We start from the raw sequence: 16511 nt of genomic DNA, 5'->3' as shown, positions 1-16511 counted from the left end.
CTGCGTTTGGTATACTGGAAGAGATTAGATTTAGGGCCAAACTGCATGTACGCGCTCGCAATCTAAATAACATTGCAAGGAAGAAATTATTTTGAATTCATTTGATCAAATGTGTTCTAGTTTTCGCAGCAAATTTAGCCAAGTTGTCGAATCCAAATCACTTCTTTTGAATTCCTTCACCCAAATGAAGCCTTCGATTTGGAAAATTTAAAAATAAATTAAAAAAAAAAAAAAAAAAAAAGTTGAAACATGGTGGAGTTTGAGCTGCTTCTTTAGCTCAAATGGCCTGCATCAGCATGCAAACCACGTATCAGTGCCTCCTTTGGCCTCCGATTCGTGTAAAAAAATTGTTGGACTGAAGGGAGCCGTGCAGAACAGCGCCAGTGCACTACAAATGTCCCTTCCTAAACCCTAGGAAGGGACAATTGAAATTCTGGGACTAAATACAACAGCCTTAACCAAGAGAAGATGGAAGTACTCTATTATCGAAATCCTCTCCAATTGATTTCATTGAATACAGCCGCATGCCAATGAATATATCCGTTAAATTCAGAGACATGAGAGGTAGAGTGAGAAGAAAGAGAGAGGTACCTAAAAAGGAAGCATCCTTCCAAACTATTGTTTCTGACCTACTTGATCGTTATGTAGCGATTTGTCCCATGTCTGGACCAATATTCTTTCAAATCCAGCGGTATTGACAAATCATGACCATCCGCTGCTAGCCGACTAAGCAATCTAGTAAAAACATTTCCGCTCATCTTCCGCCCACCCATCCGGGCATGGCGCTTATTTGGCATCTGAGGTAGTGGATACATCGACATATGGGTGGTGCAACAAGATGACTGCCACCCGCCATTCCCCCATTTGTAGCACTGCCGTGGAATTCCAGTGCATGAACACACTGGCACTGGCATTGCAGACTCGTCAAAAGTGACAAGATTCAAACCCAAATCATGAGCATCCCACTCTGATCTATACTTTATCCCATCCGAGGAAGCCTGTCTATTTAAATCTTCGCCTACTTTCTTCCGTGACTGCCTTGCCCTGGATGCCTTGTTCTCCTTTGCTCGCTTTGTCTGACGTGACTTGACATCTTCAGTAGATATAAGTGAAACTGGGTAGGCCTCAGTTATATGCATATCTTTTGTGCTGTAATGAGAATCAGCCAGGGTAACTGAATGGTTTGAGGTACGGTGCATGCGTTTAGCTCCACGTGGAGCCCCACCACCCAATGGGAAGTTGACAGCATTATCCCGTGAATGAAGGGCTGCATAGGCGTTGTCCCGTTCCATCATGGCACTATCACGCTGAGCAAGTGCCTCATCTCGCTGACGGAGAGCCTCATCTCTTGCAGCCAAGGCTTCATTCTTTTCAGCAAGTGCTGCATTCCGTTCTCGAATAGCAGCATCCCTTTCAGCAATGATGGACATGATCTTCTTGTTCATGACTAAGGCATTTGGTTCCTTCGCTTGCTGTTGGGCCATCATATTCCACTGCACATTTCAATTCTACCCCATTCAAATGGATCTATAATTGCACAAGGAAACAAACATATTAACAGCAGATAGTAAGACATGCTTTCTTCTTACCGGAGGTGCTGTCCCCCCTCTGTAATAGTCCATCTTGTGTCTCCCATTTTCATGTTGCCGACCATCATCCATTTTTTAATAATAAGCAGCAAGTCCTGAAAATTTTAGCCACTAAACATTTGTTAACATCAAGTTAAAAACTTAAAAACATAACAAAGTAAAGGATCAAAGGGGTTGGGGATGATCCTAGAGGTGGTGGTGGATTTGGGAGAAGAGACAGAGGGTGGGGTGGAGATGTAGTGGGAGCAGGACTGTGGGAGTCGAAGAGAGACAGAGGAAGAGAGAAGGCTGAGATAATTAAGAAAAAACAAAATATTATTTAACTATTTTTATTCCACATGGAAAATTTGGTGGGTCAAACTGATGCCACCTCATCACTTAACAGACCAGTTGACAGGAAAACTAACGGAAGTTTGAAAGTGTCAGAAAATTAAACTTTAGGTATGAAAGTGAGACAAAAAAAAGTGTAATAAAGTGCAATTTTGGCAAAACTTAAGGGTAGTATAGTAGAAGTTACGCTTATTTATATTAGAGACAGAAAGAAGTTTGAAATCTTTTCAGATTTTGAGGAGTAAAATGACATCTGGAAGTAAATTCAATTCCGTAGAGCACCTACATGCCTTTGTAAAAAGCACCAATCTCACGAAACAATGCCATAAATCACAGAAACAGCTCAATCCTCTAGCTATTAGAGAAAAGCTTGTTGTGAGTGTGAAATGTGAACGTATCACAGAAGCAGACTCTTAAAAGCAATTACAAACCCAAAACACATTTGTCTTGTTTACAAACCCAAAACACATTAGTCTTCTCAAGAAGAACATTTACATATAACCATCTCGCCAAATTAGTCAAAAGTTACGCTACAAAAAAATGGCCATATTACTTAAATGTTATCATATAGCACCATCAAGTCAAATTCTACCTAAAACAGAAATATAGCTCTAATAGCATGTAGAGTAGTTCTAATGATATTGGAAATTCTTCTGTATCTTACTTCATGAAGAAGACAACAAAATGAAGAGGTGCAGCGCCCGTCAGATGCTCGCAGTAAACTACAACTGCTAATAGCATCATCACCTCATTTGGTCACTCCCTAACCATAGAATGATGTTATTAACCTATCCAAATCAAATCATATACTAAAAAGTAATTCAAATAGAATGAAGAATTGTTCTAATGATATTGACGTTGCTTCTGTAGGTTAGTTCATGAAGAAGACTTAGAAAAGGGTGCAAGGTCAATCAGAGATTAGAGAAAGTTACAACTACTAATAGCATCACCACCTGAGACCTGACCACAGAATCATGCTATTAAATTAATAAATCAAACAAGAACTTCAAATATCTCAACTAGCACCGAACAGTTCTAATGACATGGACATTGCTTTTGCAGCTTACTTCACAATGAAAACAAGAAACAGAAGAGGGTACAATGTCAAGCTTAAGAAAGTTATAAGTGCTGACAGCATCACCACATGATCATAGAGTCACCGTAAACATGAAATTCTGTAAGATAGTTCTCTCACTATCTCTCTGACCATATCACAGTCAAAAGGGTAATATTTATTTGATAATAGCCTCACCACATGATATCTATACTCTCTCTAATTTTATTTTCTTTATTAGTAGTTGGTAATATTTACATCCCAAACCATACCACTTGTGCTAAATCAAAAAGAGCACCTGCCATTGTTATTAAAATTCTTCGATTCTAATCGTCCAAATACAAAGTGTTGAAGTCTGGCACAAAATACATTGTTTAGGCAGAAATTGACCCAGGTGGACTGATTGTGCTGTTTATTGAAACATAAAGCACCTTTATTAAATGCAAATACAACTAGCAAGAATATGGGTTAGTCAAACAGCATCAATAATAACAAAGAAACTGTAAAAATACAATGAGTTCTACTAATTTTCATATTAATTCTTTAGAAAGTGTAAGATACACATGCTAAGCAAGCAACAAAAGACACTATTTTACATTTGGAACACAATAAGAAAATTAGAATACTGCAACACTTACCCTTTCCTCCTCTCCTGCTATATGCTGACTGTATACCATGAATGCGTCCCCATGCTTAATACAGCTAAGTAACAGGTACACAATAAGTCGCAAACGTGTTGCAGTTAGCACATATTGGATCCTATCTGAAATGCTCGAAAGGAAAACAGAAGCAAATGAATTAGTTGGAGGCACACTCTGCAAGAACATAACATGTGCACGCTCACACACACACACACACACACAGGCACAGAGCATGCTTAAACTAAAACATAGGTACCCATAATTCTAGTGAGTGTGATAAACAAGCAAGGTCCAGTCCTAACTTAAAAGTAAAATGTCCTTACACATTAAGGGCACCCATCATTAAAATGACCACACGAGGGTGTGCTTTTTTTTTTGTTTTCTTTGGGGGGAGGAGGAGGAGGAGGAGGGGAGGGGGGGGGGGGGTGTGGTGGTTGGTGGTGGGTAAGTAACATAAAGAAAAAGATATCTTTCTGAAACTATAGCATTGTGAAATCATTCGGAACATGCAAGTACCCGAATTAGTGGAATCTTTGCACTAAATGTGTATTTTACGATAATGGAAAACTACAATACTTGAAAAGAAAATTAAGAAAAGAAAGAAATCGATATCCTTTTGTCTGTTTCCCTCGTCCTCTCACCTTGCACTTACTTTCCTACATATGCATAGCAGAGTCCACTTCTTGAAAGACTCACGAGTCATAACCATAACTCTAAACATTTAGGGCCTGTTTGTATTCAACTTGAATCCAATTTTTTTAACTCAAAAACAGTTTTTGAGTCTCAAGCCTAAAATTCTTATTTGGTAGGACTATTTTGAAAAATTGAACCCAAAACCAACTTGTAGATATAGCTTACTTCATGAAAACATAAAACGTCTGTTTTTAGAATTTTTAAAACTAAAAGCCCACTCTTATCCCCTCTTTTCAGATCCTCTTGTCTCCATCCTCTCTCTCTCTTCTCAGTCTTATCTCGTTATCTCTCTTCCTCTCGCTCCCTGATCTCTTCTCTCATTTGAACCGTTCTCTTTGTCTCTCTCCTTCTAGATCCTCTCTCCACTCTCTGTTTCTCCCTCTCTTCCAATTTTCTCTGTCCCTCTTGAGGTCCTCTGCCTTGGGCCCCCAGTAGACCTCCGTCAGCTCCAGCAGGGAGTTTGCTGGCAGATTTTTTTTTTATTTTTAAAATTGTTAAAACTTAAAAACAATTTTGTCTCATACAAAACAAGTTTTTGAGTTTCATAAAGAACTGTTCTTAACAAATGGTCTTAAGAAATATTTTTAAAAGTTTATGAAATTTGTTAGTAGGATACCAAACGGGCCCTTAGTTTTACTTTCTAGTTTGAATTCAGTTCACCATACTTTAACCAATGTATGCTTTTCTAAAATATACTTAAACAGACCAAGCTAATCCAATTCTAAGCTATTCAGTAACATATGGTATCAAAAGTGAACAACAAGTCACTCGTCACTATGTTTAATATTCACAAAAATCAGTTACAAACTTAAGCAGTTTGTTGCAGTTCTCAACGCCTATAAACAACCATTACTAGAGCTAAAAATATTCTTTTTTTTTTACAAGAAATAAATGATTTCACAGCCTAACTCTCTGACGCGATCCATCTTTTCCATTGCCAAAACAGTAGCAAGACATTTTCTTTTGTTATTTTTGTTCAAATTGATTAAATCAAAATCCTAAATGCAATTACTAATCTCTCAGTTAAATTATACCATGTATCTTTACAAAAACAAACCAGCAAACAAGCACTCACTCTCTTTCTCTTGCAAACTAACTCAACCTGCTAATATCCAAACAAGTATGAGGCTATGGGCTAAATGTACGCAACTACGGAGTACACAACTCAATCTCAGTCAAAATCTTCAGATGTCGATGAGAAAAAAGGGTTTAACAACCTAACTCTCCAGTTCGAATCCACTACTTATCTCTCTATCACATTATACCGCAGCAAGAGTATTTCAAATGTTGTTCAAATTGATTAAATCAAAATCTTAGATTCAACTATTAATCTCTCTATTAAATTAACCTCAATTCTTGATCAAGATTAGCCTAGTTAATCACACTAACTAAACGTGCAACATATCAAAGTGTTAAAAGGACAAAGAAGAAAGAAGAAACAGTAATTCAAAACAGCATGAGCTTGAAGCAATCTTACAAAGATTAAACAGCTCAATCTCAGTCAAAACAAGAGCTAATTTCAGTAGAAATTTCCATTTTCAAAGCAACAAGCAAGAAATGTGTATCGAAATGAAAATTGAATGATAAAAATCCACGAATTCGAATTTCCAGCGCTGGAGCTTCACTGAGATTAGGTTTTCCAGCAGAAAATTTCGAATGAGGATCTCCGAGATTGAAGCTCGAAAGCTTGGAAGCTCGAAGCGTAGAGAGTGTAAAGGAGGCGAACTCACAGAAATTGAAGAATCCGCATCGGTTCCGATCGATTCGCGTACTTTCAAGTTTCAAGTTTGAAGAGGTTCCGTTTTCTGAAAAAACAAACAGTCGCTGAGAGTGAGGAGAGAGGGCGTGGTGCGCATGTGTTTCTGTTGTGCTATGACAAAATTACCACCAAAAGCTGAACAAGACACCTTTGTTCAAGAAATTTTTTAGTATGCCAAGAATATGACTAGGTATACTTAATGTCACAATATAATTAGTCAAGATTTTTTGATAGAATGTTATTATACTCATCTCAATATCTTATCTTCCCATCCTACTTTTTATTAAATTTTTAATGACTAATATATCCTTTCATAAAATGACATATAAGGACAGTAAAAAAGGAAGCGCCAATCCCCATCCCTAGCAATTTAGCACACTGCTCGCATCCCATTTTATCATCTCCTCCGATCTTTTCCAAAACTCCAACCCCCAGAATGGACAAAACGATTAAGCATGCTACTGTGATCATAACTACGACGGACTGGATCTCGTGGACAGGTGACAAAAGTGAGGGTTATGTTTCTCTTACTTTGTGTTGGTGAATGGCAAAGAAAGAGAGGAAGGGGATGAGGTATTTGGAGGGAAGACGATTATTGCGGATTGAGATGCCACTACCGTTGCTGCTACCCAGGCATAGGCAGAGCGTGCAAATTGCAATGGAAGTGCAGAGTATGTGTATGATTGTATCAAGTGACTGACGAGCTCGGCATTTTCCTTTCTATTTTGTTTCAAAATTGTTAAACAAAAGCCCCATGTTGATTAGAAGTATATTGTAATCTGTCAAATAATGTGATAATTGTAATCTTGTGTATTCGATACAGATGGAAACTCAGTATTCCAGTAGGACTCTTGTAACTCAAACTAATTATTTATACCAATGAATGTAGCAATTAGGGGAGGGTGCGATGCAATTCAGTGCGGTTTCGAGTGAAACTGCAACCGAAACCAAAACTTTTTGCGGTGCGGTTTTGAAGCCAAAACCGAAATGAAACCAAACCATTTGGTTCGGTTCGGTGTGGTTTCACTCGAAACTGCACCACACCCACCCTTAATTGTTGCATTCATCGATATAAATAATTAGTTTGAGTTATAAACAGTTTCGGTTCGATTTTTGATTGAGCTGCACCACTATCGTTATGAATGAGGACAAGAACTTTCTAATGCATTGGGTTGACTTTGAGAAGCAAAGGGCTCTTGTTTTTTTTTGGAGAAGATGTTCTTCTTCCAAAAAAAGGTAATGGACTCCCTTCTCTGCCAAAGCAATTTTCACTTTCATGACATAAGGACTTGTCCAGAATCCCACAAGTGAAGCAAAAACGGCAACAACAATGCAGCAAAAACATTCAATATATGGTGCGGTTTCGGTTTTGGTGCGATTTTGAAAACCCAAAATCGAAACCAAACCGTTTTCTTTGCCATGGTTCAATTTCGAAACCACAACCGTTTCAAACCGTAAAACCAAACCATTTGGTGCGGTCCGATTCGATTCGTGTTTCGATTTCGGTTTTCGGTTCTAAGTGCCCACCCTTAGCAGCAATGAAAGCCAACTTTTCCATCATATTTGAAAATATTATTTAAAGAATTGAAAATAGAATGCAGAAAATGTTACAGGAGAAGGAAATCAAGAATTGATATGATAGGATCTAGGCTTTAATTAAGCCACCAGTAATGATCGAAATAAAAGGCCAAAAAGCAGGGTGTTGGGGGGGGGGGGGGCGTAAGGGTGCTTTGGGAATAATAGTGGGCGGGTAAATAGTATGGGTTTCATTTTACTTTTTTATGGTGGGTGGGAATATAAGGTGGGTGGAAAGATAAGACATTGGGGTGAGTATATAAACACCTTTTTGATATGGTAGTCAGTGTTTCTATCACCCTGGAATTTTTTTTTAGTGCAATTTTATTACTCGATTTTAGTCCCAGACACCCAAAAATGGATATTAGAGTTGGTTATGTCAACTCATGACATCGTTTTTGAAAAAAAATAGTTGTTTAAAGTTAATCATTTTTACTTGAAATAATAAAAGACCTATTAACCCACCCTCCTTCTAATCGTACTATATATATCGCCTCATAAATTGGAGCTCCTAACTTTACACATATTGCTTTATTGACTATAACAATATTGACCTAAACACACAATTAAAAGAGCAATAAAGTGCGGGATGTACGCTAAGCACACAATCGTATGGGTCAGGCAAGTACTCGACAAAATGCCTCACTGAAAAAAATGGGAAAAAATATACTTGGCGATACCTGTGCTATTGTTGGATGTAACGAGGATAGAATCTTGCATCTACCACTACTTAATTGTGCTCCCGATAAACTAACTTTCTAGCTTCGACCATGTTTTGGTCTAAATATATTTTTTCTTAGGGAACTTTAACGAAAAGCCCCCGGTATTGTTTACTTTAACAAAAAACCATATGTTTACACTAAAAAATCAATCCTGGTACTATTCACTTTACACTTTATTTTGTCCTTATCGTTAAAACTCAAAATTTTCAAGTCATTTTCATTAGTTTTCCTTTTTTCTTATTCCTTAAATTAGAGAAATTTTTAGATGCAGACAATTTATTTCGGCTTAGTTTCACGTCGCTGTGCAAAAAAATTACTTTTTGAAGTGCTATGTGGGAAATTAGGTGAGGAAAAAAAAAATCTGGCATCAGGTAACTAAAGTTTATATTTGATGTGAGCATAACTAGCAATTTATTAATGTTTGATAAATTTTATGTAAAAGTAGAGTAGATGTATAATAACTAGAAAAAGCATTATTTTGAAATAATGCTTCAAATCAACTATATGGTTTTATGGTTTGAAACAAAAAAGAGTAAATTATATTTTACCATCTCATATTTGGATGCAATTATAACCTCATATAAAATCTTTAAAACATTTCAATCTCATACATTTATTTATCATTTTACTTCGATCTGATACAATCGTTGGAAATCTGTTAAGTTAGCTGTTAAGTGATCACGTGGTAACAATGGGTTCAGCATTTATGCTAACTAATAAAAGATATCTAGTTAAATTACATTTTGCACCCTCATCTATAAAACATTTCAATCTCATACATTTACTTATTATTTATTTCAATGTCATACATCTCTCTCAAATTTTGTTAGTTTCTTCATTATTTGTCTATATGAATGTCGTGGGTCCCACAACAAGAGAGGTGCATTGATGTTGGGGAAAAGGGTGGTGCGACCTTGTAGGTTGGGAAGATATGGTTTTAGGTTTCTTTTTATTTGTTATTTCAAAATTGTCTCGATTCAAAACAAGAATGAATGTCTCGATTCAAAATTGTCAACCAACAACTATAGAGTGCATCTCTGAGTATTTGATGCAACATTAATTAACCAAAAGGCTTACTAACATGATCCCTTGAAGAACAAGTCTGGAATCCACCAGAAAAATTAAGAGAATCCTGAGCCATTGTTTGTTTAACTGATGATTGAATGGATACATTGAAGCGGTCAAATGCTTTAAGTAGACTGATTACAACTCCTTGAACAATTCAAAGGGCTCAAACAATTAAACGACATTATTTCAACATTAATCAAATGACAACTCAAAGGTCAAATTTTTATTGCGAAAATTAAAATTATGTTTAGGAGGCTGAAACTATCCCAGATGACCAAAAATTATTTTATATCACAAGTTCGGACGCCAAATCTGCAAATTATCACTGCATCCATTTGTCTTTTGACAATCCATTTCCTTTTTTATCCACTTTGTCATTTATTCTACATCAGTCTTCTCCACTTCAGAAGAACTTGAGTTAGGGTCAAGAAAAAGAACTTCATCGTACTTGAACTTATTGCAAACATTGAAAGTATTAGAAATTCCCATAGAATCCGACAAGCCAGTAACATGAGCATTGTCATTAATTTGCTTAAGAACTTTGAATGGACCATATTTCCGTGACTTTAATTTGCTATAAGTTTCAGCATGGAAACTCTCTCTCCTAAAAAACACCATGATAGAATGTCCTTCTTGAAATATTTTAACTCATTATGCTTGTCAGCTATCGCCTTATATTTGGCATTGGTTTGCTCAAATCGCTGTTTGACCTCATCATGAATTGCCACCACATTTTTCACCATATTTTTGCAACAACACTAACTCCATAACCTTTAGGCAGTTTCACCAAATCCGCCATATAGTGAGGAATGACAGTGTAAATAGTGAAAACGGTGATTTCACCGTTGCATGATAAACATCATTATTATATGCAAACTCTATCTGAGGCAGGGCATAGTACCACTGTTTTGAATTTTCTCCATAAATGCTTTGAACCATGTTGCCAAGAGTCTTGTTGGTAATCTCTGTTTATTCATCAGTTTGGAGAGTTGTTGTAGTACTTCGATTCAAAGTAGTCCCAAACATTCTCCACAATGTAATTAAAAATGACTTAAGAATTTGGCGTATCGGTCAAAACTAATGGACTTAGGTACTCTATGCAATCAAACAACCTCCCTAAAAAATAGTGGCTGTGTTTAATGCATTAGCAATTTTTCTGCAAGTAATGAAATAAGCCACCTTGAAGAACTTGTCAACCACAACAAAAACCAAATCCATTCCTCTTTACATTTGGGTAGCCCAAGCACAAAATTCATAGCAAGGTTTTGCTAAATGTCTTTGGAAGCAGGCAATGGCATGTAAATGCCAGTGCTTTGGAATTGCCCTTTCGAAACCTGGCAAGTAAAACATTTCCGAATAATTGCTCCAACATCTTACTTCAATTGTGGCCAAAAATACCTTTCCTCCAAACTTGCTATCGTTTTCTCAAAGCCAGATGACCCCTTAACCCTCATCCATGCAAATCTCAAATAAACTTCTCCCCCAAGGAAGAGACGGGAATACACAACTAGTCGTTTTTCAATAGAAAACCTACATTGATAAAGTAATCTGCCATAGGCTCATGGTTAATGCACTTCCTCAAGATTTCCTGAAAATCATCTTAAGTTTCATACAACTCCTTCAAGCACTTGAACCCGTCAACTTCCTAGGAAATAATGATCGACAACGACACTCGTCTACTCAAGGCATCAGCAACACGATTTTGAGCTCTAGATTTATAAAACAAATGGAAATTCTGTAAGAAAGTACCCATCTGACATGCATTTGATTAACATGTTTCTAATTGTTAATAAACATCAAAGCTTGATGATCTGTGAATAGCACAAATTCTTTCTAAATGAGATAATGTTCTCACTACTTCAAATCTCGAATAACCGTATAGAACTCGTGATCATAAGTGCTTCATTTTTTACGAGCTTTATTTAAATTTTCAGAGAAGAAAGCTATAGTTCTATTCTCTTCGAAAAGAACAATTCCCACTCTACTCCACTTGCATCACATTTGACATCGAATACTTTTCTCAAAATTCGGAAGAGCAATGCTGGCTTGGTACAAAGCTTCTCCTTGGTCAGGACAAAGTTTTGTTATTGTTTCTTTCCCCAATGGAACTTGTCTTTCTTAAAACATTATGTGATAGGTGCGGTGATGGCGCTGTAATGCCACACAAATCTCCGATAAAAAGTAGTCAAGCCATGGAAACTTCTTACGTCAAACATGTACTTTAGAGTTAGTCAATCTCAGATGGCCTTAGTCTTCTCATCATCCACCTGAATGCTATTCTCACCAACTACAAATCTCAGAAATAGCAATTTATTTGAAAAATTATGCATCCCTTAAGATACATCTACAATTTATTTTCTTTCACCACGCTCAAAACTTGTCTCAAGTGCATCAAGTGTTCTTGCTTGGTCTTGTTGTAGATTAAAATGTCGTCAAATAAACCACAACAAAGAGGCCAATAAAGGGATGAAGAACTTGATTCATAAGCCTTATAAAGCTACTCAGCGCATTGGATAGTCCAAACAACATCACTAGCTACTCGGACAATCCATATTTGCTCTTGGACGCCATTTTCCACTAATTTCCAAGCCTGGTTCGAATCTATGGTAGCTACTACGAAGGTTGATTTTTTTCAAACAGTTATGATTCTTTTAGTATATCCAACATATCATCCAACCGAGATATAGGAAATCTGTATTTGATGGTGATCCGGTTGATAGCTCGGCTGTCAACACACTTACACTATGTCATTTTGTTTTCTTTGTCTTTCTTTGGAACCAATAGAGCAGGTACTACACAAGTGTTCATGCTTTCTCTGATAAAGCCATTTCTCAGCAAGTCTTTAATTTATTCCCTAAAAATCTCATTCTCTGCATGGCTAATCCGATAATGGGGAAGATTTGGTAGACTAGCCCTAGATACCAAAACAATTTGATGCTGGATATTTCTCATGGGAGGACGTTCGTTAGACAACTCGTTGAGTTCTTGAAACTCTTCTAGTAATTGTTGCATTTCCTAAGGAATTTGTTCATATTCTATTTTTTGCCAACCCTTCATCACGATTGTAAATAAAGAATTAACTTATTTTATGTCCCCTTCAATATTCTTCTTGTTACTAGTTCAGTTAGGTAACTGGCACTTTTTGCTTTCGGTGCATCGAAAGGTAAAACATGACCCATCGCACACTTCCGCTTGTTCCAAGTAAATAACACCACATTATCAATGTCAAATCCACATCAAATTTTCAAGGACTCCTTAACAATATATGGCAGGCATCCATATTAGTAACATCGCAAACTAGTTCATCCCAGTAATGTTTATCAATGAAAAGTTGGATACGACAACTTTCTATGATCCGAGTAGAAGGTCTTTTCTTCACCCATCTAAGCGAATGTAGGGTAACAGGAGGCTCCATAGGTAGCTACAAATGATCCACCACTTTCTTAGCCATGAAATTCTCAAACTTATGTTGTCTATAATCACTTCGTAAACTTTGATGAAGCAGATAGAACAAAAAATACAGTGTTACTGCCATGTCTCATTTGGTGTTAAAAGAACTCGCTGCAACACCAAAGTATGGCGATCCATTCTTTCTTTAGTTTCAAATTCAACGCTTGCTTAGTCATCATCACCACCAACTTCTTCTTCATCGTACTCATCATCGTTTTTCTCGTCGGCCTACAACAAATTGGCTTAATTCCGTTCAGGACAAGACCGATGCCCTAGTTTTGTTGCACCAATAACAATTGTCCCCTGTAGTTTGACATACAGATTCTTCTTTAAAGGTTGTTTTCTATTCTTCCCATTGTTTAAAGTTCTGCTACTCCCTCAATTTGATGCTCGAGAAGGAAAATTTGAAGTTTTCAACCCTCCAAAATTTTGTGGCACAAATTTTCCTTTGTTTGCAGCCGAGACAATAAGAATCTGGGTAAACCATGAAAAAAGGTGTGTCGCTTCCTTTTCTCCATCATTTCTGCCTTGAAAGCCATGTTAATGGCTTTTTGCAAATTCCACAAGTTCTACAACACAACCTTTTCTTGACTGGAGGGATTCAATTTATTCACATACCTCACAACCTTCTGGTTTCCTGTATACGACATATGGCTTCACTCGGGTAGTTGCATGAAATCATCTGTATAATCTGTCAAGTTTTTGTTTCCTTAGACGCAGCTAATGTATATGTGCTACAAAAGCTATTTATAATCTTGTTGACCCCAAAAACTTCCAAGCCTACATGGCGTGCAGGCCGAGTAACTAATGAGCTAACTACGTCTTTCAGTTGATACGGGCGTGCCAACTCGTCTGCCGAGGAGTACAATGTGTTGATGTTGCATTGAGTGCGCTTCTGACTTCTTGATCTTGCGACTGTGGCCGAGAAAGGAACACGTCTCAACCTTCGGCTTCTAGAGCCTGAAGACAAGGCTGCTAATCATGGGAAATTCACAAATCGTCGGCACCGGGTTAGGTTACAGTGATTATATTCGTAAGAATATAAGCATGCTGAACCGGTACCAAACTATATGGACACAAGTACTCAAAAGATATATATGTGTTAATGGTGAATGTGGTTCGGCCGTCAAAATGCCGAACTTTAAAACTTACTTATGAATACCCAATCATAAAACAAACTCGGCGTTCAATGTGCCGAGCCTAGTAATCTGTAACACCCCACTTCGCCAAAAAGGCTAATGAGATGACCTCCGCCAATAAAGATTCGAAAATCCTTATCGGTCGAGACTTGGATAGGTAATCAGTTGGCCTCGACATAGTGTTCTTTAAACAAACTGAAGGTACTTCGCAGTCAGCTGATTATACGGTTATAGTGCTGTTTATCCAAACTGAAGATGTTCAACGGTTGCCTTCACAGTGCTGTTTATCCAAACTAAAGATGTGTTGGCAAAAAAGGAAAACAAAAATCTCAAGGTTGTTGAGAGGTTTCGCGTAGAGTGAAGGTTTGCGCAGGGTAGTTTATGTGTTGAATTGGAGAAGCTTAGAATGATGCACCCTCTATCTTATTTATAGCAGCCAACCTCATCATGGCCGAACCAAAACTATACTTGGGTTAAGATTCCTTATCCTAATCTAAATAGATCTTGGCCAATCCTTCCTCCATTAGGACTTTGAACCAACCTCTTTATCCGGCCACATTCACTTCTCAAACCTCAGCATCCTCATTCCATTGAGACTCATTATATTACTAGGATTTGACTTATTCGCTCATACCTAGATTAATCCTTCTTGTAATAGGACTCGGCCGACCTGATTGGGCAGCTTATGACCACTAGATGGCTTATAGTATTTTTGGAAGAGCTTTGGACCGAACATAAACCTAACTCGGCCCAATAATATTATTTTGGGCCCAAACATTGCCCTTTCGCTTTTGAGGTCTTTGGCCTAGAATTCTTCAACGTATCTCTGGAAGACAACAAAAAATCCCAAATATCCTATCCACTCAGGTGCATTTATGTAGCACAATTCCATGATCAAAATTTTGTCAGACACCCTACCACATGGCATCATCTGAGCATGTTTTCCTTATTTGACACTGAAATGCCCATGCCATCATTATAACCTTGATTCGTGAATTTTTGGTCTCTTCGAGACGTGCAAATACTCAAGTGTCTCTTCCCAATTAAACTTGCCATCAAACGTAGTCGTTTAGTCTTAATATGCGAGTTTCTCGGTCATTTCACTTGGATTCTTTGAATATTCATCATGATTACTAAATCTTGATTGGTCTTATCCTTTATTTGAAACTTTAAACCGTTAGATCTTCCCCCAAAACGCCTATAAATACTTATCTTTCTTTATTCAAACCTTTACACTTTCAGAAATCATGAACCTTTCCTTCCAGAACACCTTCAAAGCTCATTCTCTAACCAAAAAACCTTTAAGTCCAGAAATTTCTTCGAGTTCTCCACAATGGCTTCCAAAACTTTCATTTCCAAACTTATCGACGAATACGCCAAGTGTCGGGACTTCATTGACCGGACATCCACTTACTCACAAAAATAAAGTTCGGAAGTGAAGCAGTGGAAAGATGCATTGAGACAAGTACATAACGTTGGAAAAGAACCGATGTGATGCTTATGAATTATAGTAAGATGGTGATACAATCTGCTGACCTTCTGTACTAAAACCTTCATCCAACTCTTACTAAGACCGCTCAAATCTCACGCCCAAATGCTCATGAACCAAAGGATCCTGGTGCGAAGTAGTGGAAAGCTACGTTGAGGCGAACACATCACATCATCGAAAAGGTCTACTAGAGTACAATACAATGGTTATGAATTATAGCAAGATAATGAGTGATGACCATTTAATTCAGTGTGAAGATGGTGATGCAATCTGTTGTTCACTTGCACCACAATCTTCACCAGTATCTTACCAAAATACAGCTTAAACCTCATACACACGTGGAACTCTTTCTAGTAAGTCTGGTAAGCTTGTGAAAAGGTTATGCTCCTAATGTTCCTGTCCAAAATGAATAAGAATTGGGCACACACTTCCCCCAAATCGATCAATCGAGGAGTTCCTCACTGATTGAGCGAGAAATCATGTCGATAAGGCTGAAAGAACACTTAAGAATTTGAGGATCAAACAATCCGTTAAATCGGAATACAAGATATCTAGTTAAGTGAGAAACAATAAGGTTGATTGGTTTCTTAGCCAAAAAGGAAATAGGTATAAGCTTAAGAATAGTCAAGAACTACTTAAGATTTGACGAGGCTAAAGACATTTTGAAATTCACAATACTTTGTGAGAGCTGTTTCAAAGTTCAAAAATTAAACATAGAACCTCTGAATCAACAGAATGACGAAGAAGAAAGATACAAGGTAGTCTGCGTATGCATACGGTGACACGATTGGCTATCAGAAAGTGATGCCCTTGAGCAAACCAAGGCACAATGATTCTAGAAAAGTTCAATGTAAAGTTTAATCTTCGTACCATGATGAATATGGTGGAATCTCAAGCCACTACACTGAAAAATTACAAGACTGAAGAGTTAGTGGATAAGAGTACTGTTCAGTTGGGCTATAAGTAAGAGGCTAAGTTCACCTTATCGAAAAGTACATGGAT

The 16511-nt window shown here is 37.4% G+C and overlaps 1 protein-coding gene across 7 annotated transcripts; it reads right to left on the bottom strand.

Annotated features, from left to right (window-relative positions):
- Nucleotides 1–482: 482 nt before the first annotated feature.
- Nucleotides 483–6196, bottom strand: LOC103967957 (protein BASIC PENTACYSTEINE4-like). Of its 7 annotated transcripts, none has more exons than XM_048576162.1 (5): nucleotides 6038–6196; nucleotides 3612–3736; nucleotides 2584–2682; nucleotides 1590–1684; nucleotides 483–1493 (listed from the first exon to the last, which is right to left on the bottom strand). In XM_048576162.1, exons 4-5 carry the CDS (start codon nucleotides 1659–1661, stop codon nucleotides 630–632), a joined length of 936 nt encoding a protein of 311 aa, XP_048432119.1. In that variant the 5' UTR covers nucleotides 1662–1684; nucleotides 2584–2682; nucleotides 3612–3736; nucleotides 6038–6196; the 3' UTR covers nucleotides 483–629. The 7 variants fall into 7 exon arrangements, with proteins under 7 accessions (XP_048432119.1, XP_048432121.1, XP_009379565.2 ...); XM_048576164.1 differs by having other exon boundaries at nucleotides 3612–3675; nucleotides 6038–6195; XM_009381290.3 differs by lacking the exon at nucleotides 2584–2682 and having other exon boundaries at nucleotides 1590–1700.
- Nucleotides 6197–16511: the final 10315 nt, after the last annotated feature.

The sequence above is a fragment of a genome, unplaced genomic scaffold (genome assembly GCF_019419815.1).
Source record: "Pyrus x bretschneideri cultivar Hongxiangsu unplaced genomic scaffold, Pyrus_bretschneideri_v1 Contig85, whole genome shotgun sequence".
NCBI classification, from domain to species: domain Eukaryota; kingdom Viridiplantae; phylum Streptophyta; class Magnoliopsida; order Rosales; family Rosaceae; genus Pyrus; species Pyrus x bretschneideri.
This window is presented reverse-complemented; position numbering and strand designations above follow the sequence as displayed.